Raw genomic sequence first — 26610 nt, 5'->3', positions numbered from 1 at the left:
CATGCCACATACTAACTTTTTTGCCCAGACCTTCTCCTCATGGAACTACAGAACTACCTTCGGAATGGCCAGCACCTGGCCCCCTAAAAGATTGGGATGGGAGGGCAGAGAAAGAGTGCCGCTCCTTTATAAGAAACCAACAAATGAATAATTGAACTGAGCCAGGAAGAGTTTTCAATTTCAGCTTCAGGTTGGACATCCTGGTCCATCGGTCTATGTGTAACAGCAGTAAACACGGATGGTTATTTCCCTTTTCACACACTAAGCACAGCATTTGGGGTGATGCTCCTTTACCAGAAGAGATGACATGCTGGAATCCCAAGGTTATGGAACATGCCATGGCATGACTCTAGTCATGACAGCAGTAGGATTCCCTTGAAAGGAGAAACAGTGAACAGCTGGAGGAACACAGGGATAAGGGTGAAGTGTGAGAGAACATCATCAAGGGTGCAAGAGTGAAGTGAAGGAGAGAAGAAGAAACAATCAGGAAGAAAAAGGAGAGAGAAACCCATCCGTGCAGGAAAGTGCACCCCAGTTATTTCTCTCTGCACTGAGCGTACTAGGGATCTGTAAAAATTCAACTTTCATTTTAAGTGTTTAAACGCTATTTCTTTCCTCCCTCTTCCCCCATCCACACTGACAATAGCATACTTAAATGCAGTAACTGGTTCTGGTGACTGGCAAATGGACTCATTCTTGGTAAACCTTGTAATTTGGTCTGGGGAATCTGTGGTTACAGCCAGAGTTGCCAGAACAGTACATCTTCAGAAATGTGTCTCCCCTGCCTCCCCACACCCCAAAAAACCCTATTCCATATTCATCACTATAAAACCGTTACCAGCAAACAGGTAGTTTATATCTGGGTTTTTAAGTGCAGGGCACTGTGGCAGACCCTGTTTAATTTGCCCTTACTGGGAGATGTTATTAATAGGCAAGATTTTTCACAGCCAGTAAATTCACAGTGGCATTGACTAAAGCTGTGAGTCTTATTCCTCACCCACCACAATAAGCACTGTTCTTGAACAGAACACACATTTAGAAACTGAATTTAGAACAAAAACATCCAGGATACTTACTAAATCCAACCATTTTATCAGGCACTTTGAATTCTTCTGTTATTACTGTCCTAAAAATAGAGATTCAAATAGTCACTGCAAAGAACAGTTTAGTAGACCACCTTTGTCCTCCCACAAAAGTCAGCCACACAGAGTACAAAGTTTTGTACAGAAAAGTAAACACTTCAGCCATAATCAAAACCATTTGGGTTGGAAGTGAGCCCTTGAGGGTCATCTATTTTACCCCCTTCTTTGTGGAAGAAGTGGTTTAGTTATTCCTAAACTCTGATAGATTTTAAATCTACCCTTGATCAGCTCCACATAAGTGGATTCCATACCTCCTTTGTCTGTTCTTGTAAATCTTTTTTCTAAAACGGAACCTCAATTTTCCCATGATGCAGCTTAAGACCATTACTTCTTGGTCTGTCCTTACTGCATGAGACTAACTGGCCGCCGCCCTCTAATATCCCTTCATGTATTTGTAGACAATTATACCTCCCCTTGGCTAGATTGTCTCTGGAATTAACAGAAACAGTTCTCAACTGTTCCTCATAGGTCTTAAATTTTCATGAAATGTTTTATCATTTTTATTGCTCTCTGGACACTCTAATTTCCCCATCTTAAAATGTGATGCCAAAAACTAAAGTTTTCCACCTGAGGCCTAATCAGCGTTGAGTAAAGCAGAATAATTACCTCGCTTGTTTTCCACACGATACTCCTCTTAAACATACCCCAATGAATATGGCATTTGCCATTTTTATTAGCACTTGATTCAAGTGAATCTTGATAGACACTTCCCAACTCTTCATACATTGGAAAATGCACAATATCCAATTTGTTTGACACCCCTGAAAGCAATTAAATATCTTTGGAGGAAGCTCAGCATAGGTTTCTAATGAGGCTTCTTGCGAGATCTTATGACACAGTTTGTATTATAACAGCCATAGGAAGAATAAAAATATGAATTTCTAAACTTTTCCCCAGCTGCGCCATAGATAAGTACTTATGACTGAGGACCTAATCCATAACATGATTACCTACTGCAGCATTATATTGTCCCACTCTTACCAGAGTTAGAATATGGGTCGCCCTTACTGTCAGACAGCAGCGTGATGCTACGGTTCGATCCTGTATTATAAAAGGGTCCCCGAGTAAATTAGTGGTGGTGAAAGAGTGCTAGTTGACAGCTTAAAGAATGAGGTCCTCTGTTTGGAAAGGGAACAGGCACAGCAAGGGTCTACCAACTGTTCTATCACACTTCAACCTGGGTGTAATAGTACCACTTCTAAACACTGGGAGCTTGAAAGTATCCATAGCCATTCCTTGCCCTTTCTGCTGAGCCCTTAACAGGGGGATTGGTTATGATGGTAGTGTGCTGCCACCAACATATCTGGAATTTAAGGACTTTGAGCAAGAGGCAACTTCTGAAGTGAAATCACCACCACTCGCTACAGAAACACAAGATCCTAAAAACCAAGCACGACTTAAGACACGAAAGCTTATGCTCAAATAAATTGGTTAGTCTCTAAGATGCCACAAGTACTTCTTTTGTTTTTGCGGATACAGACTAACACGGCTGCTACTCTAAGACTTAAGACAGCATCCTTTAGAGCCACACTATGCCATGCCGGGTAAGAAGTCATCCGAGGGGTCATATTTTACCAGCAAAATGAGAAAAACCTCAATTGCCAGCTTAATACTTCTGATTCCTCTTCCACTGCCAAAAAAGCACGTCATTTTCTTATGCTCAGTCCTACAAAGGTAGATGAAGCCAAATCCAAGCCTTCCTTACAAAAATGTGAGCTTTTTTTTTCAAGTGTGCAGTGTCTCAAAGGGTAGGCAAAAACTGCAGTCTGGAGAAAAAGAGAGCCAATAGTTTTCCACGTTCTCAACCTCTGACTTCCTAGCACTCTAGTACAGATGGTGGATCAATAAACAATTAGAACTGATCAATAAATAATAAAACATAACCCACTGCTTACCTTTGATGTACCAGGGCCCCTAACTGGTTACCTACTGTGGCAGAGAGGAAAAGGGAAAAAAAAAAAAAAAAATCAAAGCATTAGTACGGATAAACTAACTTCATCCCTACAGAAAGAGTTCTTACCATTTCATCAAAAAAAAGAAAGAAAAGCAAAATGGTAATTTAGGTTCAATGGCTGAAATGAATGTGTTATGTGGTAAGAAACAGGAGGGGATTTCTTGATCAACGCAGTCTACAATCCAGTGTCCAGCTGAACACAGGATACGAAATTGATCTGGATCTCCCCATGCTGAGAGTCATAGGAGAAAATCCTGCCAGCCCAAATCCCTGTAAACTTACCTCCCCCGCTTCCCAAATTAAACCCAAATGTAAAGATCAAGCAGATTTTGGTACATATTAAATTAAAAAAAAAAATCAAAAAGCCAAAGCAGATTTTGAGATTTAGTTTAATCAGAAGCATTAGAGATCACTTGCACATACTTCTCTCTGTATCTCTTATCTGTGCTCCATGGAGCCCACTTAAACGGAGACCTGTTAAAGGAATAGGTCTGTTAAGTAACCTTGTGGCACCCACATTGTATCCTTTTATCACATTTCTACTGAATACACACATTTTAGCCACACTTACATTGTCAGCTGGTGGCTCATCTAGGATTACCCCTCACCTCCTCAACTAACCTCCCCCAACCAGACAGTGTTTTTGCTATTCGTTTCAAGCCTCCCCCCCCCCAGATTAATTTTTCCTCCAGAAGTTACCGTAAAAATATGGTGCAATTACAAACAGGGGCCCACTGCAAAGTAGGAAAACATCCTGCAAAGCTTCCTACAGGACTTCACCTGTAGGAAACATACTAAGAAATGGGCCATTTGCTCCCATTTGCTCCACAGCTAGAAGACCATTTTGATTATCTGAACTGTGATAAATATTTTGTTCCAAACTTTTTAGCGATAACTTTCACATTCTTTGATCTGAAATAAGTTGTGACTCAGCTGATGAGAAGAAGAAAATGGATGCACCTCACATTCTTCAAATATAATAAGAGTATTGTTTTGCAGTGCTGTAGCCATGTTAGTCCCAGGATATTAGAGAGACAAGAAGGGTGAGGTAATCTTATTGGACCAGCTTCTGTTGGTGAAGAGAGACTAGCTTTGAGCTTACACAGGGCTCTTCAGGGCCGGGAAAGGTGCTCAAGGCAGGTCTACACTACAAATTTACATCGGTGCAGCTGTGCCGCCATAGTACATCTGTAGAAGGCACTCTAAGCCAATGGAAGAGAGCTCTCCCACAGGCTTAATAACTCCACCTCCGCGAGAGGGTGTAGCTATGTTGGTGGGAGGTTCTGACAGGGTCTAGGGATGTAAATATTGTTTTAAAAGTTATCCATTTAAACGTTTAAAATTATATTGTTTAAACGGTTACCCGATTAAAGGGAGAGGGGCTTGGGAGCTGCTCCAGCCAGTCAGCATCTGGCCGGCCAGCATGGGGTTCCTGGGGTTGGCGGGCTGGCCAGCCTGGGGTTAACCATTTAGACTAATGCTAACCAGTTGACTAATGCTAACCAATTAAATATTTTACATCCCTAACGGGGTCCCACTGCAAAGTAGGAAAAATATCCCACAAAACGCACTACAAAACTTCACCTGTGTGAAACACATTAAGAAATGGGCCATTTGCTCCTAACAACTAGAAGGACCATTTTGATTACGTTGGTTGTGAGGGGTATTCGTCATCACAGGAGCAGAGAGAAGTGCAGATTTTGCATCTGTTATGGCAGGGTCTGATGCTGCTTTGAGTTGGTATGTCTTGGACTGTGAAGACCTTGCTTCTGATGAGCACCGTGAGGTTGGAGGGTTGTTTGAAGCAACACCCTGTCATAACAGATGCAAAAGTTGCAGACAATTCCACCCTTATGATGACCAATACTCCCACAACATACATTTCAAGATCCATAGGTCCTTCACATGCCTATCATAACATGTGGTATACCTCTGCCAGTGCCCTAAATGCCCCAACAGCAAATACCTGGGTGAAATTAAACAATCACTATGCTCTCAAATGAACTCTCAGGAAAGAAAACGACAAGACAAGACCACCATATAATCAGCAGGCAAACACTTTTCACAGAATGATCACTCTGTATCTGATCTCTCAGGCCTCATTCTCAAAGGAAACCTGCACAACACCTTCAGAAGACTAGCCTGGGAGCTTAAATTCATAACTTTGCTAGACACTACAAGTCATGGACTCAAAGATCCTGGATTTATGGCTCATTACAACAACCTGTGACCTGCTAACCCTCCTTTGTCCTGACTGCAGGGGTGTTAACTGCCCACCTCCCCTTAAAATGATCTTTTGTAACATGTTCCTCCTTGGATTTAGCCGAGACACTGAGTACCTTTCCCAGACCGGAAGACTAGCTCTGTGTAAGCTTAAAAGCTTGTCTTTCACCCATAGAAGCTGGTCCAATAAGAGATATTACCTCACCCACCTTGTCTCTCTAATAGAAAAATGCATAAAATCTGTGACCAAACACACTCTTTAGATAAATAAAATAGGCAGAGTCAATACCTTATTTCTTTTGTGTGTCAATATCTTGATAATGGTCCTGGACAAGATATTGACAGAATATATATATTTTTATTATGCTGTTCAGCTCAGAGGTAAGACAACTGCTGTGTTATTGACCCCTTTAGATTTGCCTTTGCATACGCTCACACTGAATATAAAATGTCCTAATTTAAGAGTTATCAATACTGCAGTAGAAAAGTTGGGTGATGTAATGGGGAATATTTGCTCTTATTGATAAAGATACTACTACCCAGAAGGGCTGAGCAAATAAGATACAAGCTTATTCAGTAAATTCGGAAACATACCATCCTGTTCCCAAGCTGGTTTAAAAATACTCTTACAACAATAATAGGGCAAGAGACATCATTTGTTTTACCACAGCACTAGGGGCCCTAGCCATGGATCACAATTTCACATTATTCCAACAAGGTCGCAGAAAGAGCAGTCCCATTATTGCCAGGGCTGTTTCACATTTCTTTTTAGCATTTTCCCTAACACAATCCGTTTCAGCATCTCTCTTAGCAAACTGGATAGGAATATTAAACAGATTAAGAAACAGAGCTGTACCCCAATAAACCCTTCCACCTGTCCTAAATTTTTACACTGATAATTAAGCATAGCTTCCATTTTGTAACAAGTACTGGTTGGGGAGATACTGTTTTGTTGACAAGCAGAAGAGCTCATTTAAGTCATGAAAATAATGTACTGCACATCTGGAGAGCCTCCCATCCAAAGATTTTGAGCGCATTACAAACAAATTAACCCTTTCAACATGCAGGTAAAGTAGATAGCCTCATTTTACTTAAGGGGAAATGGGGGGCACAAAGGTTAAGGCACCTACATAAAGTCTGTAACAGAGGAGTAGAACCCAGATTTCTTGCCTCCTAGTCCTATATGACTTAAGCACAAGACTTGCCTGCATCTTCCACGTACATGCACTCTCCCTGTTCCCTACCCAAGAACATGAAATGCTGAGAAACTCCATGCCCCCCCCCCCAAAAATTACCCCTCCATGAGAAAATGATTAGCCCATGGTTCCAACAATCTGAAGTTTCATTCTCTCTCAAACATGCCCATTTTGCTCTGAAAGACAGACTAATAGAGAGGCAAGTCTGGGACAGAATGCATGTACTGAAATACCAAAAACTGATGATCTATTCTACGCAGAGGGCACCATCTTCCGCTTAATGGCAAGGAAGGGGTTGAACACTGATAGGCCACGTATGTGTTCCCCCTCCCCCTCTTCACATCTATTGAGTACAATTTAACTGTAAGTGCAGTCATTTTACTGCAAATAAGAAGAAAGACTGAATAAAATCAGCCCAATTTCCTGTTAATGGCACCTGCTGGTTGATAACTGAATTCTGCCTAACAGATACTCAACACAAATGCAGATTTTTATTTTTTATTTTCCACCCTATAAAACAGTGCAGTGCCTCCCACCAAATTAATGTGCATGGTGGGAATATACAATCTTATGGAAGAAAATATCCCTCACAAGAATAAAACCACAGCAATGCAACACATGCAGAAGCTGAGGCATAGAAAGTTGCAAACTATACTTTAGGATTTTGAGAAGTACACACTTACTGAAGAGGGTCAGGAGTGTTTGGGGGATGGGGTGGTTAAAGTGTATTTTTCCCTCAAATACTTCTCCCTCCTCAAGTCTGTCACTAGTTTTCTCCCTAATGAAGCCTTAAAGAACTTCAACCGGAGGGGAGGTCTGCCGTTCTTCCACTCCTTAAGTTACAATTCCTTTGAAGTGCTCATTACTATAAATGAAACATTTGCATCTTTAAGGGATCATTAAAATGAGGGGAGAGAAGATTGGGTTTGGGTTCTGGTTCTGCCACAGAACCTTCTGACTCTTGGTCTCAGTTCCCCATCTGCAAGACAGGGATAATACGTCCTCTCTTTCACCCATTGTTCTAGTCTATTTTGATTGGAAGTTCTGAGACAAGGATCTTCTCCTATTATGTGTATGTACAGCACTTAAATGGGGCCATGATCTTGGTTGAGATCTATAGGCACTACTCTAACACAAATAATGTGAAACATTAGATTTGCTTTGCCACTTGAAGTGGCTATAAACATTTTGGGGGTAGGGAGATGTCTCTAGGATTCTTCCCTATCTCCTCCTGCCAACGCTCTTTGCCCCAGAACAGCAGCAGTCCTCTATCTGAAGGCTGAGCACCAGTTCTAAATCCTATGTCACTAAAGAATACAAGACAATTCCTCAAAGGCCTGACTGGACTTAAAATGGACATGACAAAGTTCAGGGTCTGATCTTCAATTTCTGAGACTCAATATGCTGCAGCTACTAGACAAGCTCCCCTCTTCCTTTGAAAAAGCAAATTTTTTTTTAAAAATTGTTTGATGCTGTAAAATGGTTAAATTGCGCCATTAGTTAAAAATATTCTGGCAGTACAACAGTAGCAGCCAATAGAATATGGGGACTGAGTCATGAGAGCTGGATTCTATTTTCAACTGCATGCAAACAAGAGCAAGACATTATATCTAAGCAACTCAGGCCCTGTCTACACAGTGTGACAACACACAACAGAGGAGTGTAAACTGTAGAGCACTTAAAGTGTTGCACTCTAACTACCCTGTATAGGCCCTGCTGATATGCTCTAAAAGGCACCTAATGCACGTTGATGTAGTCCTGTTTGACACAGCACTATATGTTAACATGCATGAAGAATCTTTTAGCGCATGTCAGCAGGGTCTACATTTTAGAGCACTCTACGATTTATACCCCCTCCTGTGCACATTCCTCATCACTAAAATGGGGATAATCCACCTTTGCAAAGCGCTTCAAGATCTATGAACACGGGTGCTATATAAGTGCCACATAAAATTAAACAGAAGTTAGAGTGAGTGTTCGTGCCAATAAAGCCAGTTTTGCCGAACTGTGCTACCAGTTCTCAGTTAGACCCCCACCCTGTTCAAGCCCTGTGTGTGAAGAAAAGCATGCACATTTTAGAGTACTTCCCAGAGAAAGGAAATAATGAAACTGAAAATCCTCTGTTTCAGGCTCCATTTCAGACCCACAGCCTAGGTTAGTGCAGCCAATTTTAGTAGCTCTAAACTGTAGATTAAGGTTATTTAAAAAAAAGGAGGGGGGATTTATGCACTGTTTTCCAATACTATGACAAATCTCTTCTCCCAGGAAAGGCTATAAAAGCAACAGAACTTATGACCAATGCACTGCCACCATTTGTCTCAGAGACAATTTCATAATCTTACATCACTCAGCAGTGCTGGCAGCCATTTACAGAACTGTACAGGTATGAGTTAAGATTTCCTAGACCCTGGCAGTTCATTCCCACATTCCGCTACTGGAAAATTGGATTCACAGAATATGCAAGAGTATTAAGAAAGAAGAAAAAAAGAGAACAATGCCTGAGCCAGGCTATTTTTTACTACTGGATTTGTTTTGACACTTACCAGCAGGGTTTAACCAACCCCCCCAAAATCCAACACATGTTTATGGAAGTGATATGAAAAGTCCCTTTGTGGTGATGTTTCCAAACTGTGGTCCATGGACCACTGGTGCTGTGCTGAAAAACTGGCTAGTCACATAGCACAAGCTGTCCCTGTTTCCAGCTACTGATTATTAAAAATATAACATACTTTCCCAATATTACTTTTCCATAGACATGATCACTGAAGAGATCTCAGGGATATTATGCAGTTGTAGATGGGAAGGAATGTGGTCCACAGGTGTCATAGTAGGGAGCGAGCTGGGCATTTATAAACATCTGTAAATCATGGGCTACCAAAAAACTGAGAACCTCTGCCTTAGATGTCTCCATTTAAAATTCAGGGGGAGTTCTGTGAAGAGGCTTACTAGACTGGGACCCTAGTTTGCTGCAGGAATACAGTCTTTTCATCCTACACTTAAAGAGGGTATTTACTGGGATAATCATATTTCTGTTTAAGATTTATTTACTACTACAAGTAAAACCTAAGATTATTAACACTGAAAGAATAAATATATTTCCTCTCCCCCTTCCATCCCTACAAGTTTGATGACTTAGTGAATTTCACAGCTTTTGCATGTGGTCACTTATTTTTTATCCCTGCACTGTCAGTCAATTTTCCTTTTGTTTGCATGGTCTTACATAGCAGAATTTTTTTAACAAGGACATTTTGACTGTAAAAATCACAAAGATATACAAGGGGTCAAGGACAAGTAAAGTACATGCAACTTTATGAAAGCTAGAGACCAGATTTCAAGTACTGCATCCCAATAAACTACGGAGTAATATCAGTATTTCTATCCACTGTATGTAGACAAAGTCTATGTGTACAAAATCCATCAGAGAGAGTACAGCACCTCTAAAAGGTTCTGCTGGGAAACCAAACAATGCCTGCTATAGGGAAGCATCTATTTGAATGAGGAACTTTCGATGAAATTGAAAGGAACTGTAAGGAATTAGCAAGCTCATTACAGAAGCTGAATTTATGCTGCCGAGGTTATTTAACAGCACAACCAAATTTTGGAGACGTTCATGATTTGCCAGTAAGACTTCACTGTGGGCTTAAATTTACAAGTACAAGGTCTGACTACATAAAATTATATTTGTATATATGTATTAAAGGGCTGTCATGCAATTAAAAAAATTAATCGCGATTAATCGCACTGTTAACCAATAACAATACCATTATTTAAATATTTTTGGGTGTTTTCTACATTTTCAAATATATCCATTTCAGTTATGACAGAATACAATGTGTACAGTGCTCACTAAATTTTTGATTACAAATATTAACACTGTAAAAAACAAAAGAAATAATATTTTTCAATTCACATAGTACAAGTACTGTAGTGCAATTTCTTTATCATGAAAGTTAAACTTACAAATGTAGAATTATGTATAAAAAGTAACTGCATTCAAAAATAAAACAAAGTCCACTCAGTCCTACTTCTTGTTCAGCCAACTGCTCAGACAAACAAGTTTGTTTACATTTATGGGAGATAATGCTGCCCGCTTCTTATTTACAAGGTCACCTGAAGGCAAGAACAGGTGTTCGCAAGGCACTTGTGTAACAGGCATTGCAAGGTATTTATGTGCCAGATATGCTAAACATTCGTATATCCCCTCACGCTTCAACCACCACTCCAGAGGACATGTGTCCATGCTGATGGGTTCTGCTTGATAACTATCCAAAGCCGTGCGGACAGACCCATGTTCATTTTCATCATCTGAATGGGTGCCACCAGCAGAAGACTGATTTTCTTTTTTGGTGGTTTGGGTTCTATAGTTTCTGTATCAGAGTGTCGATCTTTTAAGACTTCGGAAAGCATGCTGCACACCTTGTCCCTCTCAGATTTTGGAAGGCACTTCAGATTCCTGAACCTTGGGTCAAGTCCTGTAGCTATCTTTAGAAGTTTTGCATTGGTACCTTCTTTGCATTTTTGTCAAATCTGCAGTGAAAGATTTCTTATAAGGAACACCATCTGCTGGGTCATCATTAGAGACTGTTATAACATGAAATATGGCAGAATGTCGGTAAAACAGCAGGATTCAACTCTCCCCAAGCAATTCAGTCACAAATTTAACTAACTGATTTTTTTGAATGAGAGTCATCAGCATGGACGCATGTCCTCTGGAATGGTGGCTGAAGCACGAAGGGACATACAGATGTTTAGCATATCTGGCACATAAATACCTTGCAATGCCTGCTACACAAGTGCCTTGCGAACACCTGCTCTCACTTTCAGGTGACATTGTAAATAAGAAATGGGCAACATTATCTCCCATAAATGTAAATAAACTTGTTTATCCGAGCAATTAGCTGAACAAGAAGTAGGACTGAGTAGACTTGTAGGCTCTAAAGTTTGACGTTTTATTTTTGAATGCAGTTATTTTTTGTACATAATTCTACATTTGTAAGTTTAACTTTCATGCTAAAGAGATCGCACTACAGTACTTATACTATTTCTTGTTTTACAGTGTAAATATGTAATCAAAAATAAAGTGAGCACTGTACACTTTGTATTTTGTGTTGTAACTGAAATCAATATATTTGAAAATGTAGAAAAACATCCAAAATATTTAATAAATGTCAATTGGTATTTATGGTTTAAAATGAAATTCATTTTTTTAATTAATCGCATAAGTTAACTGCGATTAATCCACAGCCCTAATATAGATGACATTCTAAAAGTGCTTTGGTCATTAGTGTATTAAGAATTCATATAGAACCAAATACACCTGTATCAGATGCTATTTTTCACTTTTCAATTCAGATTTAGATTTTAATAAATGCAAAAACTGCCATACGGGACCAAATCAGTGAGCCATCTAGTCAAGCATCCAGTCTGACAGTAGCCACTTCAAGATGCTGAAAGGAGGTACAAGAACCCCAACAAAATCTTGGCAATGGTTAGGTTGCTGGTGTGATGAGACCACTGCCTACCATACCTGTATTGGCTCATTGTACTCCCCTGTCTGTATTCATCTGTTGTCTCTTGTTCTATAGTTAGACTATAAACTCTTTGGGGTAGGGACTGTCTTTGTTCTGTATCCGTACAGCACCAAACATAATGGGGTCTTGGTCCATGACTGGGGCTCCTAGGTGCTAAGTATTATACAAATACATAATAACGTAATAGGCAGTTTTCAACATTCTCTAACCCCCAGTAGTCAGAGGTCAGCTTAGGTCCTGAAGTGAGAAGATATACCTAAAGTTTTCCCTTTAAATCTTTACTAAAGCTAGATGTTCTTGCTATCCATACTTAAGTTTTTGGCAGTGAATTCTATGGGCTCATTATATGAGCACAGTATTCCAGGGGTGGCCACTTTATTGGTTTATAGAATAGGATAATGTTTAGTATTATTCTCCATCCCACTCCTTAGACATCCTAACACTTTGTTTTCTTTTTTGACCATTGCTGCACACTAAGCAGAGGTCTTCACCGAGCTGTCCATAAGGATGCCCAGCTTTTCCTCAGTTGTTACAGTTGATTTAGAACGGAATCAGATGTACGAGTAATTAAAATTATTCCTTCCAATGTGCAATACTTTGCACACTTAAACAAGTATGGAAATTTTTCAAGATGCTCTTTCTTTAGTTTATAGGTCTGGGATAACATGTTCCCATGAAAAGCTCCCTCACTCCTACCCAACTGCTATCTGGTTTGCTTTCTTTCTAAAATGGAGCACTTTCATAGATCTCACCTCCAACATGATCAGGACTACTGGGATGTTAAGAAGTGAGGGAGGAATATCTGAGGCTTTACCTCCTACACTCACAAGAGACCAACATCTTTTCCACTTCTGAAGCACCCACCACTAATGAAAGATTGCTTCAGCCGAGACCATCACCAGATGCTGGATATGGAACAGCCAGCGTCCCAATCTACCATTTTGAAGCATTCGATTACTGCTATGCTTAGAAGATGTTAAGTGGCAAGTATTATTTTGCTTGAATTATGGACAGGCTCCAGGCTTTTCTACAAGACTGAAATTTGTTTTCAGAAGCCTCTCAGAAACATCCTTACTCAAGTAGACACCGCCATGTTGTTGGGGAACTGTTCCTGCTTCATAATTATTGAAGTGACTATCAGTTTTGATCTAGTTACATGAAAAGTATGAATTAAAAATATTTCATCTGAACCTGACATAATTGAGCTCAGTTTTGCATAATATCTTGTTATTTAACAATGCATGCAACAACAAGTTAAAATCAAAGGTAGGATACTTTAATAAAAGGCATGGCAAAAAAGTGCCAGAGGGAAATTTCTTACTTGCCAAATACAGACTAGGTGATTGTGCAACATGCAGGAATTTCCAGTCCAGAGACTGATAAAGTGTGTGCCCCATGGTAGAGAGGGATTCATTCTTCTCTTTTCCCCTCCCCAATGCAACTGGTCTGTTAATTTCTTCATTCTAAGGGCATAAATACATGCCACAATCTTATTTTGGCAGATTAGTGAAGCAAGTAAACATGCAGAATTTATTACTACTATACAACTGATATTTACTTAAGGGTAAGAAGATTAAAGTCAGGTTTGTTTTCACAAACTTTATAAGCTTCATAACTTCATAAGCTTTTTTATACAATCATCCCTCACACTTAAACGTAGTAAGCTTGACAATTCATTGCCATTTCCAATTCAGAGAAGCTAAATGCAAGGAGGACAATGCTGCTGTAGAGAAGCTAAATGAATTTTGTGCATTGGTCTTCACTGTAGAGGATGTGAGGGAGATTCCCACACTTAAGCCATTCTTTGTAGGTGACAAATCTAAGGAACTGTCCCAGATTGAGGTGGTTTTGGAACACATTGATAAACTAAACAATAAGTCATCAGGACCAGATGGTATTCACCCAAGAGTTCTGAAGGAACTCAAACATGAAACTGCAGAACTGGGGTATGTAACCTATTGCTTAAAATCAGCCTTTGTAACCGATGACTGGAGGATACCTAATTTTTTTTTTTTTTTAAAAAAAGGCTCCATAAGCGATCCGAGCAACTACAAGCAGGTAAGTAACTTCAGAACTAGACAAATTGGTTGAAACTTTAGTAAAGAACAAAATTATCAGATATATACATAAACACAATATGTTGGCAAAGAGTCAACAGCTTTTGTAAAGGGAAATTATACCTGACCAACCTATTAGAATTATTTGAGGTGGTCAACAAGTATATGGACAAGGGTGATTCAGTTTATATAGTGTACTTGAACTTTCAGAAAGCCTTTGATAAGGTCCCACACCTAAGGCTCTTAAGCAAAGTAAGTAGTCATGGGATAAGAGGGAAAGTCCTCTCATGGATCAGTAACTGGATAAGAGATAGGAAACAAAGGGTAGGAATCAATGGTCAGTTTTCACAATGGAGAGACGAAAATAGTGGGGTCCCCCAACGATCTGTACTGAGACCTGTTCTGTTCAACATATTCATAAGTGAGCTGGAAATGAGGGTGAACAGTGAGGTGGCAAAATTTGCACAATTCAGAATTACTCAAGATAGTTAAATCCAAGCTGAGAGCGAAAAGTTAAAGGGTTCTCACACAACTGCATGACTGGACAACAAAATGGCAGGTGAAATTCAAGGCTGATAAGTGCAAAGCAATGCATAAAAAATAAACCCAAACATACATACAAAATGATAGGTTCTAAATTAGTTGTTACGACTCCAGAAAGAGTTCTTGGATATTTCTCTGAAAACATCTACTTAATGTGGAGTGGCAGTCAAAAAAGCTAACAATGTTAGAATCCATTAGGAAAGTGATAAATACGACAGAAAATATCACAATGCCACTATATAAATCCATGGTATGACATCTTGAATTCTGCATGCAGTTCTGGTTGCCCATCTCTAAAAAGTTTAGAATTGGAAAAGGTACAGAGAAGGGCAACAAAAATGATTAGGAGGATAGATTAAAAAGACCGGGATTGCTCATTTTAGAAAAGACTAAGGGGTAATACGATACAGGCCTATAAAATTGTGAATGCTGTGGAGAAAGTGAATAGGGAAGTGTTATTTACCCCTTCACATAACACCAGAACCAAACATAAGAAAGTACTACTTCACACAACGCAGTCAATCAGGTGATGTTTTGAAGGCCAAAAGTATAACTGGGTTCAAAAAAGAAATATATAAGTTCATGGTGAACAGATCCATTAATCGCTATTAGCCAAGATGGTCAGGGATGCAATTTCATAACCGTATATTCCTAAGCCTCTGACTGCCAGAAGCTGGGACTGGACAACCTGGGATGGATCACTGCATCTATTCATTCCCTCTCAAGCATCTGGAAGTGGCCACTGTCAGAAGACAAGATATTGGGCTAGATGGACCATTGGTCTGACCCAGTATGGCTGTTCTTACTTTCACTGCAGTCAGTAAAATATTTTTCAACTCTCACTGGAAGAATGTTAGGCCTTAACACTGAGCACTGTAGTGAGCATAATTCTGGAATGGAGGAAAACTCCAGGAACACCCTCATTAGAGATGTATGCCCATAATCAGACATTTGTTTTTGTTGAATTTCAGAGGAAATGAAGCACGGAACCACTGGAAAGGAAAGAGGGGCTATTACAGCTCTAACTGGATCAAAATGAATGTGCTAAGCACTTATGATCTAGTCAAACACAAAAGATTTGGTTAGTCTAGTAAGGCAACTAGTAACACTCTGAAGAGGCCCATTTTGGTTACGAAAGAGCATCAGGTTTGAACAGTTCACTGATTAAGTTGGTAACACAGTTTTGCCATACAGAAGACGGAGAATTAGAACAGGCTTCTCGCTCTCATAGCAGGGCATTGGAAGCACTGAAAAAATGATGCTTTAGCCCAGATGGAAGGTGGCTGGTCTCACAGGAACACTCCAACAACTGTGTGTGTGTGTGGGGGGGGTGTATATGGGTGCACAAGAGGAAATATCCCACTGAACTGAATAGGAAGCAAATGGTAGGTCTCCTTTTGGACACTGAGGGCTGATATTGGAGGAAGGAGTATCTTCTGACAGCTGAGACGACAGCAGGCCAGGAACTTCTCTCCCATGCCCCAGAATGATTCCTCAGAAGGAAGAGACAGTCCACCCATCTTATCAGCACCTTGTCACATCCATTTCCCAAGGCAATTGAGAATTAGCAGAGAGGAGGGGTATTTTTCCTTCCATAGGTGAAACCCTAAGATGAGACTGTTTGCCTGCCTGCCTCCCTCCCCTGTGCTGCTCTGGTGTTGCCCTACATTAGAGCATTACCCCAATCACAAAAAAATCCAGTGACTGAAAGTTCATCTACATTTAGAGAGAGAAAGTTAAGGTTATATGCAAAATTTCAAAGTCTGAACAGTACATTTGTGGAAAAGAATCACCCAGCAAGGGTACCTTTGTCAGGCAAAAAACCGGAACTATAAGTACTAGTTTTCTAATCTGGTGAGGAAAAGGAGACCAAAGCCCCTTTGATACAACTGCTGCAACAAGGAAGTGAGAGCTTTTTGGTGCTGTAAGGCAGCAGGTAATAAAACACACTGTTCCAAGAGCAGTGCACAACTGATGACACAGATTCGTATGGATACACGCATCCATTCTGACTTCTGTAGCACCAGAAACGCAGCAAAAATTTACAAAAGTCAAACTACCAGCCAGGAAAACATTTTTAGCAATTCACAAGGATATTTTAAATAATGGAATATTAATATAAAATAAGGATCAGACAAGGTGGTCTATCTAGTCTAGTATTTTGACTCAAACCATGGCCACCACCAGATGCACTGGAGAAAGGGTTAAGAAATACTGTGATGGATAAATATGGAATAACCTTCCCACTAGGAAATAAGAAATAGCCCCATCAGTTTCCTCTTTTAAGTCTCTCTATAAAACTTGTGCTGAGATGCCTACCTAATCAGCTGTCATGCTGTGACTGCTGCTTGTTACACTTGTTATAATCATCTCACAGCTACCGTGTGCTATCACCTACCTGCCGTTTACAGTTTTATATGTAGACTGTAAGCAATTTCAGGAAGGAACTGTCTTTTTGTTATGTGTACATAGTCCCTAACACAATGATACCTCATTTACAATTCAAATGTTAAATAATTATATTACTTAGCTAAATCTCTCTAAAAACCAGTAAGTTGATAATATTCCTTGTAGAATGTATAGTTTTGAAAATACGGTTGAAAATATGAGTGTTGTACTATCTGAGCAAAACTAAACAGCACAGGAATTCTTGTGTACAATCTCGACACATAAAATTATCCACTAAGTCATCTTGGCTATTCCTACTACAAATGCGAAACTGATCCTCTATTTCCATGTCCACAAATAAACATTCCTGAATGCTATATCTGAAATACCTATTGTCAAAAAATGGCCAGCTTACCTCCATCATCCAGGGGTCTTTTTTGTACTCCATAACCATAGACAGAGGGGTCCACCAGCGGCGCAGTATTATTCAAGTGAGGAATATCTCCAATTTTAGCAGCAATCTGTTGAAGCAGATTTTGTTTAAAAATTAGCGTATGTGAAATGTCAGCCATAGCAACTAAATTCTTTGGTCCTTGCTGTCTACTAGAGCACTTTCTCCTGTTACTGTTTTGTCTTTTTAGCTACTAAAATCAGGGCTTTCGTGGCGCAAAGATGAAAAAAAAACTGTAATTTACTTCACAAGTTAACTGTTTCTGCTTACTTCTGATATTCCTATTTCAATACATTCTCCTTTGCCCAGCGTTGTTTCCTGTACCATGTCATAGGCATTTATTTAAATATCAGATGTTATTAGTAGAGGAAGTACAGTCCAATAGTTAGGGTGCTAGCCTGGGATTCAGCAGCCCAATTCCCTGCTCTGCAACAGACTCCCTGTGTGATGTCAAGTAAGTCACTTGTCTCTCTACCTCATTTCCTCGTCTGTAAAATGGGGATAGTAGCACTTCTTAATTCACAGGGGTGTTGCAAGGATAACTACACTAAAGACTGTGAGGTGTGCAGATACCATAGCAATGGAGGCCAGATAAGTAACTAAAATAAACGTAGGGATACCAAGAAACTACACTCATTTTTTTTAGAGGGATTTTTGTTAATAAGAGTAGCATAAAGTATATGAAATGATGCTTCATGCAAAACCTGATGAATGTTCAGAAAAGTGTCTTATTCTGTATTGTTCCCCTCATTCTTTTCCAAGGAAAAATATTTCGACAGGCTCTGTATTAGGAGTTTGATGGAGGATTTAGTTCAGAAGAATAAAAGTAGCAGAAAATCATTTCCACACAATCAGTTCTGATATCAGATTACTACTAATTGGGATTTCAGTAGAGAATAAGCAATAGCAACAAAATAATATCTTTTTACACAGACATTCTTCATAATGAAGGGAAAAGAGATGGAAATATATAACCAAAGGTGTTTCTAAAATGTAGCTTTCCTTGCAACAACTGACACATATCTACAAGGGTTCAAGTTGTTGACGCTACCAACTGCTGCAGAGGAAAAGCCGGCTGTCCAAAATTCAGGACCTGCAGTAAGTAAAGTAGAAAGCTCTTTGTGACATGGATTTCTATTACACTAGGACACTGCTTTTCACTTCACTCTTTTTATTTTTTTTTTTAAAAGAGTAAAAAACATTGTTTGTGCTACTTATAGTGAATAAAAATGGCCTTCGGTTGTCTTCAGTCTGCCCCCTTCCTTTAAAAATAAATTATATATATATATTATATATGTATACATATAAATATAAAAACAGTATCAGTATGCAGGTTCCAAAAGAAGTTCTCGATTTCCCTCTTTTCCCTATCATATTTTTGCAATCTCGACAGGGTGCACTTGCATGTACAACTGGAAATTAACAGGGGCAGCTGAAACCCAAGTTGCATCTTTTCTAGAACCCACTGAAGAGGAAGGGGTGGTCAGTCTGAGGCGATCTAGTTTCTTTCTAATATATGGAATAATGCAGCTCCACAAAATGCTGCAATTACAGAACAACTCAGGTGTGGTTTATTTGTGTCACCCAAAACCACTGGTTTCATGTAAATACAATTTTAGGGGTCACATTAATATGTACTGTCCACCTCCCCAAACACATGCAGTGTCTCAGGTGCCTGCTTATGTAAACTGTCACATTCTATACCAGGACATGTTTCTGGCCCTCCTCCCATCTGCTATCCCTCGCTTGGTTGCTTTATTAAAGCTATTTACATTTCAAATACCACTTCAATACGGAAAAATAAAGATAAACAGCCATTTTTGGAATCTACTAACAGCTCCTATGTAATAATTTATAATCCACAGATCTGCAATAGACTGGGTCTGCGAGCCCTAATATATTGTGGCAGGTTACTGATCATATGTTTTAACAGGTTCATTGAGAACAGTCTCCCATTTTAACAGTTATTTTGTTAAAAAAGTCCTCCCACCGCCCCAATTTCCACAACTGAATTTATACTTTAAATAGTTCATTTGGTCCAAATCCTGCCCTTGGCTACACCTGTGCTGTTTCCCAACTACCCTGCTAAGAGTCAAAAATATACAATTAGGGCAGAATTTGGCCCACAGAAACTAGACTAAAATTCAAAGTCAGCATTTTCACAATGCACAATTATTTCAAGCTGGTCAAGGCTTATGAATATTTTAAAGACCGCTGTTGGATTATACAGGGACCACTGACCAATTCCTTACCACAGGAGGAAAAAAAAATAATCAAAAACTACAATGTAAAGTTAGCAAACATTTAGAATAGATGCAGCAGTTACATTATGTTTTAATGTCTCTTGTTTAAGTTACAATAGGAGCCTCATTTATTACTACAGGTTCTGCAGGAAGATAAATGAGGCATTCTGAAGCTAGGAAATTAACAAAAGCATGCAGCCCTAGCCCTTATCTGACTGGATGACCTTGAGTAATGTACTGCTAGCTACCGCTTTCACCCCTCTAGACGTCATTCTCCATTCCCCCTATATAAAAGCCTTTATTCAGTTTAATTCTAAAGTGTGTTGTAGAAACATCACTAAAGCAGAAATTATTTCTGGGATTTGGCTGGCCATTCAAAACCTGAGCTACACATTTGCAGAGGTACAGTCATGGAAAAAAGTGATAGTTGTACGTGCTTTACTATTTACAATGAAGATAAAAAATAAAACTATTTCTTTAAATTGAAGCATTCCTAGTAGTTCGGGAGGCATGTGACCTGGTACCTTTTAGACTTCTGTCCATTTATACCTCTGGTGCATCCTTCTTTTACAATATCATTTAAGGATTTAAAATCCATTCACGTGCGGAAGATGAAAGTTTCGAAGGCAAGTGTGATAGGACCTAAACCATCAACTTCTACAGAATTTAGTCTAAGTTTCTAGACTACAGCTACAAAAAGAATCTTTCAGATCTTAATACAATATAACTCAATGAAGTATTATCGCCCTGAGTCTTCCAACAGCTCCGGTGCCTCCGCTGCTGCTCATGTTTGTCAAGCAGAATACTGAAGGTAACGTGACTTGCGTCAGTTTCTCAACTGCTATCTAGAACCCTGTGAGGAGTGGTGAAACTGTCCAGAACCATGTAAGTTTTGTTTTGCCTTAACTGGGAAAACCAGCTGCAGCAGCAAAGACCAGCTATTGATTTATTTGAAGAAAATCTAAGAAATGAGGGGGAGGGGGGAAAAGGCCAGGGAGATGTAGAGTAGCTGATACCTTCCTCCCCCTTCCCCACCCCTAGGAGTCCAAAAAAGGCACAAAGAGGCAGAGAAGTATCTCCCTTCCAAAGGAGTGGTTGGAGTGTTCTTCCTGTCCCTTTTTTTTTTTTTTTTAAATTAAAAAAGGAGACCTACAAGGTAGAGCCTGATATGAAAGATGGAGTTTACACATGGGACCATGATAAAAATCCCAGCACCTAAGGTTGGCAGAACAAGGGCTTACCAGCCATTACCCATCACATCACATCAACGACGGGGCCGCTAACTTTGTCTTTTGCATCTTCCTCTAGATAGTCAATTTAAACCTCCAGCTAGTAAGTATCCGGCTAATTTCTCAAATTTAGATTTTTTATGATGCAAATCACTTCACTGCAAGAGTAGCATGTGCATGTGGAGAGGGGACTAGCACCATACAAAGAAAAATAATTTATTACATGGTGAGACTGTTAAGGAGGGGAGGGGAATGAATCACCAGGAAAATTTGTTAATACAAGTTACATTCCTTAAAGGAGTAATACAAATGTTCTAACTCTCAAAAGCAATTGAATTCCAAATTACAGTATCAGCAGCCTCACTATGTGAGCTGGCTACTGCATATGTCAGCTAATCCACGAATCTGAGATTCCCCATGGAAGGCGGGGAGAACATGTGTCTCAAAGCATCAGCATACATTTAGAGATTTTTTTGTTTTGTAGGTTTGTATCAGAAATTTTACACTATTACTATAAAAAAAGGGTTCACCTAGGACAATCCAATAAAACAAGACAACTCATTTCTTTGAAAGGTCCTACAGACTTCTGTGGTTGCCAGCACATTTCACAATGTCTAAGCATGCAGTTACTGTGTCTGATCATCCTGTAGATCTACTGACCTGAATATTTAGTTGCCCACAATACTGATGGTTCAACCCAGATTTACAATAATATAACCCATATGAGAAGTGAAAGTGGACCTCCAGCACATTTAGATTAACAGTCCTATATGCAGCTTTAGCTCAAAATTGATTCAAAACCACAAGAGGGGGTATTTACATCAATAACCCAGGGGCCAAAGCAGAGCTGTAGCAGTTCTAGGGTTTGCATGATTTTTTTAAGCGAACAGAGTTCATAAAAAGGTACCATATTGCTGAAATCCCCCCGCCCCCCAATGACATCTACCTACAGAAGAGGTATGCCATGGACAAGTACAGTGCAAACTTTTCTAATTTCAGCCAAAATCTTAGTCACCATCTCTAGGGACAAGACAGCAGAATCAGTCTCTACACCCCATTCAACAAGAATGCCAGAGGTGATAGTTGGATCTGTAAGGCACACAACTGCCCACTAGGAAGTGAACCAAGACCACCTCATTTCATATTGGTCACTGTGACAAGGATTTAGTCACATCACAGCAAGGCATGAGCCAAACTATTTGTACTCAGTTATAACTCCCTTCATAGCTATTAAGATAGTGAGCTTGATCTTAAGTTCTATTTTTTGCCCAGAATCAACAACTCTCCCTCCCCCAAAGAATACTGAACAAAGCTGTCAAGCCAGGCAGCGTACAACCATCTTACAGAATAGCAGATCAGTGACTCAACTACCAAATCTTGGGGGAGCCCACATTTATCAGACACATTTATTTTCATTGATAAAGGCCTGTAAAGCGTCCTGTTCCTAGGACGCTTCATTGGAAGCGGACGGCTTTGAAGACTTTCAAAGCTTTCACTAGAGTAACTCAGTACATTCTGGGCCTAGGGATATCAATTTATTCATTCCCCTGTTAAACGTAAAGAAAAGCCAGTTTACAATGAAAGAGGGCCCTGATTATGGTACAGTTTAATGCTCCATTTTCTCTGTGTATGAGTGTGTGGAACAATCCTACCATAACCCACAAATCTGACAGAGCAGCCATATTAGCATAGATAAGCGATCAACTTTCACTAATATACACAGGTCAATACAGTCACAGAAATTCCTCCTTCACGTTTAACTCGTTATTGATCCAGCGAATGGTGCATTTCAGTATGAATTCAGTATGTTTCCAATGCAGTACTCCGTTTCCTTTCAAAAAGCCACAAATGATCAGCAAATAATGGAAACTTTTCTTCTACCTGAGCAGGCTGTCCAAGATAAAGTCCATCCATTACTTAAGAAAAGGCAGAAAACATTCTCAAATACTCAAAATGAATTTCTGCAAAAAGCTGGAGGCCTTCAGTAAGAGGTCCAGATTATGACATGTGTCTACGATATTTCCCAGTACAACAGCCTCTAAAGGTTAACGATCTGATGCTAACAGGAAGACACAGACATCAACATGCAGTCAAGTCAACACAGCTGTAGTAGCCACTGAAAAATCTGATTTGCCTTGTCTGGGTCACTGCAGAAGAGAGTTACCTATTGCATATTGTAAAACATTACTAAGATGTGATGCTTTGGATCAATAGCTGAAAAGCAGTAAGTTGCAGATAATGTGTGTCTTTCCGAAAAAAGTAGATGATGTGCTACCTAGAACAGCCAGTGTCTTTGCACAAGTCTCTGAAGACTAGGTAAAAATCAGTATTCGCTACCATATTGGTTTATGACGGAGCTGTACAAAGTGGTGAGCCCTTTCGCTTCGTTAGAACAATAGGTCAAAAGGTTTCATGATCCAACTTATTTCTCCAGGAGCTTCTCAGTTAAAGAATAGAATACAAGTATCTGGGAAACAGAGATCTTTTCCCCCACCACCCCAGCAAAACTGGAAAGGGACAGTAAGACCATACAGAATCTTCAAGACTTGCTTCTAGTAGTTAGCCACGTTATGTCCTGTTGGAATGTAAATAACCACAATGAACAAGTTCCATTTAACACCTGCGATAAATATGGAACAAGAAAAATGATGAATACACAGGAATGAATTTTGCACAACTAGCAAAACCCACAAGGCAGTGGTCTCCTGTCTCTGAGATCACTTTTCATAAACTTGCACATTGCTAAGGAGCACCATAATTTCTCAGGTTTCAGAGTAGCAGCCGTGTTAGTCTGTATTCACAAAAAGAAAAGGAATACTTGTGGCACCTTAGAGACTAACAAATTTATTTGAGCAAAAGCTTTCGTGAGCTACATTTCTCAGACATCCTAGATTTTATGCAGAAAAGTTGTTTGGATTTCCCTAACCCTCTCCACCCATCTTTGAATATTTTTGTTTTAGAATCACAGAAGTTACACTTTTCCACCTCTTCTGGGATGGATGCTAACCCCTAATGATAAATACAGTATTTTCCCTATATTATAGTTTAAATTGATTTACCTAGACTAGTCTTAAGTATCCTTTTTCAAGGAACAAAAAAAGGGCGAAAGCTTATTTCTATTAACTTTGCCAAGGAAAATGTTGCAGGTTAGTATTTCTTTATGAAACAGCCACTTTTTCTGTGTCAGAAGCCCAACCACTGAACTGCAAAGTAACCATATCTCCCAAAAGCCCACAGAAGCTGCACCTCCAGCTGTCTGACCTCCTTCAACCTTGCATCCCTATAAACCCCTTAGGGGTCTATTCCCCCCCCCCCCCCCCTCCGCACCCAACACTTCCTAAATCTTACAGCGGGGAGGCGTTTTCACAAGCACTCTGGCCTCCTGGGTGATGAAAGGCGCTGCACAGACACAAGGTCCGGGCATTATTTTTCAGAGAGAAAGTTGGGCAGGTGGTGAACAAGGCCTGGGAGAGCCACGAGACTGGTCTCCCCACAACCTCTGCCCCAGCGCTCCCCGCCCATCCAGGGTGCGCCTAGGGCGCCGGCCCATGCCATCCCCCTCCCACCCCGCCCCTCGCAGGCCTCGCTCCAGCCCCCCGGGGTCCTTCCCCAGAAGGAGGCGCAAGCCCCTGCGCCCCACGCGCAGGCCGCTCCACCCTCTGCCCCACTCGCCACCTGGCCGGGCCGCCCCGCTCCCTCTCGCGCCCCGAGGCCTAGCAGCGGCTCCGAGGCCTGCTCCTGTGCCCGGGCTCCGTTACCTGGCGGACCCGGTGCAAAGCGTCGGCGAAGCCCTCGGATTTAATCCCCACTGGAGCCGCGCTCTGCCCCTGCGCCAGCTCCGCCATTACACGCGCCAGCCACCCCCACCACTACCGCCACCGCCGCCGCTCCGTCCTGCCTGCCTCTTTCCGCCGCCTGGGCACCCGTACCCGGAAAAGGAAAGGCCCCAAACTTCCGCCGGAAGCAGAGGGGGAAGGGGACCTCAAGCCCAGCAGATAGGGGGCTCTCACAATGACGTCAGCAACCCGCCAGAACGAGGCCGCTTCCGGCGCGTGCAAGGCCTTGCTCGGGGGCGGTGCTTCTCGTGCGCTGGTGGCTGGCTGGCTGGCGCCGCATGGCTCCCTAGGGGGAGCGGGGTGGGGAGGCGTGGACCGAGCCCCGCACTAACCCCATCCTCTGGGGAGCCGCTCCGCTCATTGCCCTTCCTCCCTTATAGCATCGCTCATTAGCATCTTAATTAATGATGCTAGTCCTAGATAATCTAGCCCTGCCCTGAGGGCCCACAGCACCGCTGGTACAACTGGACTAGATGACCTCTCGAGGTCCATTCCAGTGCTAGGCGTAATCAATATCGCACGCACTTAGACCAAGCCAGCAGGGAGGGTTGCCCAGGAAGTTTCCCAGCTTGCTACAGTTTTGTCTGTGCGACCCCTAGCTCCCCCACGCAAGGCCCCTGAATCATGGCGGGGTCCCCAGGGCATCATAATGTGACACAATGACGCAACACGGTTATTACTGGTGTTCTCTTATTTAAAAACAAACAAACAGACAAACAAACAACCCTAGACCGGTGTTTCTCAGTCAGGTACACAAAGGTCTTCCAAGGGGTACATCAACTCATCTAGATATTTGCCTCATTTTACAACAGGCTACATAAAAAGCCCCAGCGAAGTCAGTACAAACTAAAGTTTCATACAGACAATGACTTGTTTATACTGCTCTATATCCTGTACACTGAAATGTAAGTACAATATTTATAATTATATGGTAAAAATGAGTTCAGTAATAGCGTGGTGGGACACTTCTGTATTTTTAGGGCTGATTTTTTAAACAAGTAGTTTTTAAGTAAGGTGAAACTTGGGGGTACGTAAGACTAATCAGACTCCTGAAAGGGGTACAGTAGTCTGGAAAGGTTGAGAGCCCTTGCATTAGTGCACTGCAGTGCAAGTCACCATCTCTGGATGGCAGGGCCTATGAGCCCAGAACTATTTCCCAGAAAAAGAGCATTTTTCCTCTGTGGATGCTGTCAGAGGCTGCTAGGGATGGGCCTAAATTACGATTTCTGCTCATGCAAGATGCCTAAGAATGTCAGGTCACTTTGCTTTGCCCCCAGCTGTTTCTCCAGCATCCCCCCTCGCTCCTGACATGGCACTGGCTAGTAATACCCACCTAAACATCCCCATTCCAAGCTATCCCAGTGGAGCAATTACCAATGTGTGTCTCTGGGCTTTCCGATGAAAATAAATATGTTTTCCTCCTTTTTCCAGTGCTCTAGTTTCCTTGTCTCCTCTCAGGCATGTATCCTGAGAATCTAGCTTCCAAGGCAGAACTATTCCAAGCCTCTTAAAAGTTGGTTGAATTCTAAAATAGGTTGCAGTTGTGGATTCAGAGACACTAAAATAGTCCGATCAGAATCTGTGTTGTTAAAAGAGATGTCAACGCTAGAATTTGTAGTCGTCTTTTTACAGGTGTTAATTAACATGATTGTACATTCCAGTCTAGACAGGTGTCATGGGGTCCATTCACCGCTGGTGGTACCTCCTCCTGCCATCCTGGGAATTAGCTCTGCCAGGCATTGCACCCCTCCTCTCGCAGTGTCTCTCCCACCTTCCTCTCACCTTGCAGCCCCTCTCGCTCCTGGAACTGTAGCCTC

At 40.9% G+C, this 26610-nt stretch overlaps 1 protein-coding gene across 11 annotated transcripts in view; it reads right to left on the bottom strand.

Annotated features, from left to right (window-relative positions):
• FUBP3 (far upstream element binding protein 3) overlaps nt 1-24879 on the bottom strand; it is a 55632-nt gene extending 30753 nt beyond the window's left edge. For 4 of the 11 annotated variants that reach the window (XM_084649992.1, XM_084649982.1, XM_084649984.1 and 1 more), the window contains exons 1-5: nt 24716-24853; nt 17450-17555; nt 3520-3570; nt 3038-3071; nt 1077-1126 (exon numbers count right to left, since the gene is read on the bottom strand). In XM_084649992.1, coding sequence (XP_084506118.1) covers nt 1077-1126; nt 3038-3071; nt 3520-3570; nt 17450-17555; nt 24716-24802 — 328 coding nt within the window. In that variant the 5' untranslated portion in view covers nt 24803-24853. The other 7 variants (XM_084649988.1, XM_084649983.1, XM_084649987.1 and 4 more) reach the window with 6 other exon arrangements.
• Between the last annotated feature and the right edge of the window lie 1731 nt (nt 24880-26610).

This window comes from Lepidochelys olivacea (genome assembly GCF_965140295.1).
Source record: "Lepidochelys olivacea isolate rLepOli2 genome assembly, chromosome: 16".
NCBI lineage: Eukaryota > Metazoa > Chordata > Testudines > Cheloniidae > Lepidochelys > Lepidochelys olivacea.
This window is presented reverse-complemented; position numbering and strand designations above follow the sequence as displayed.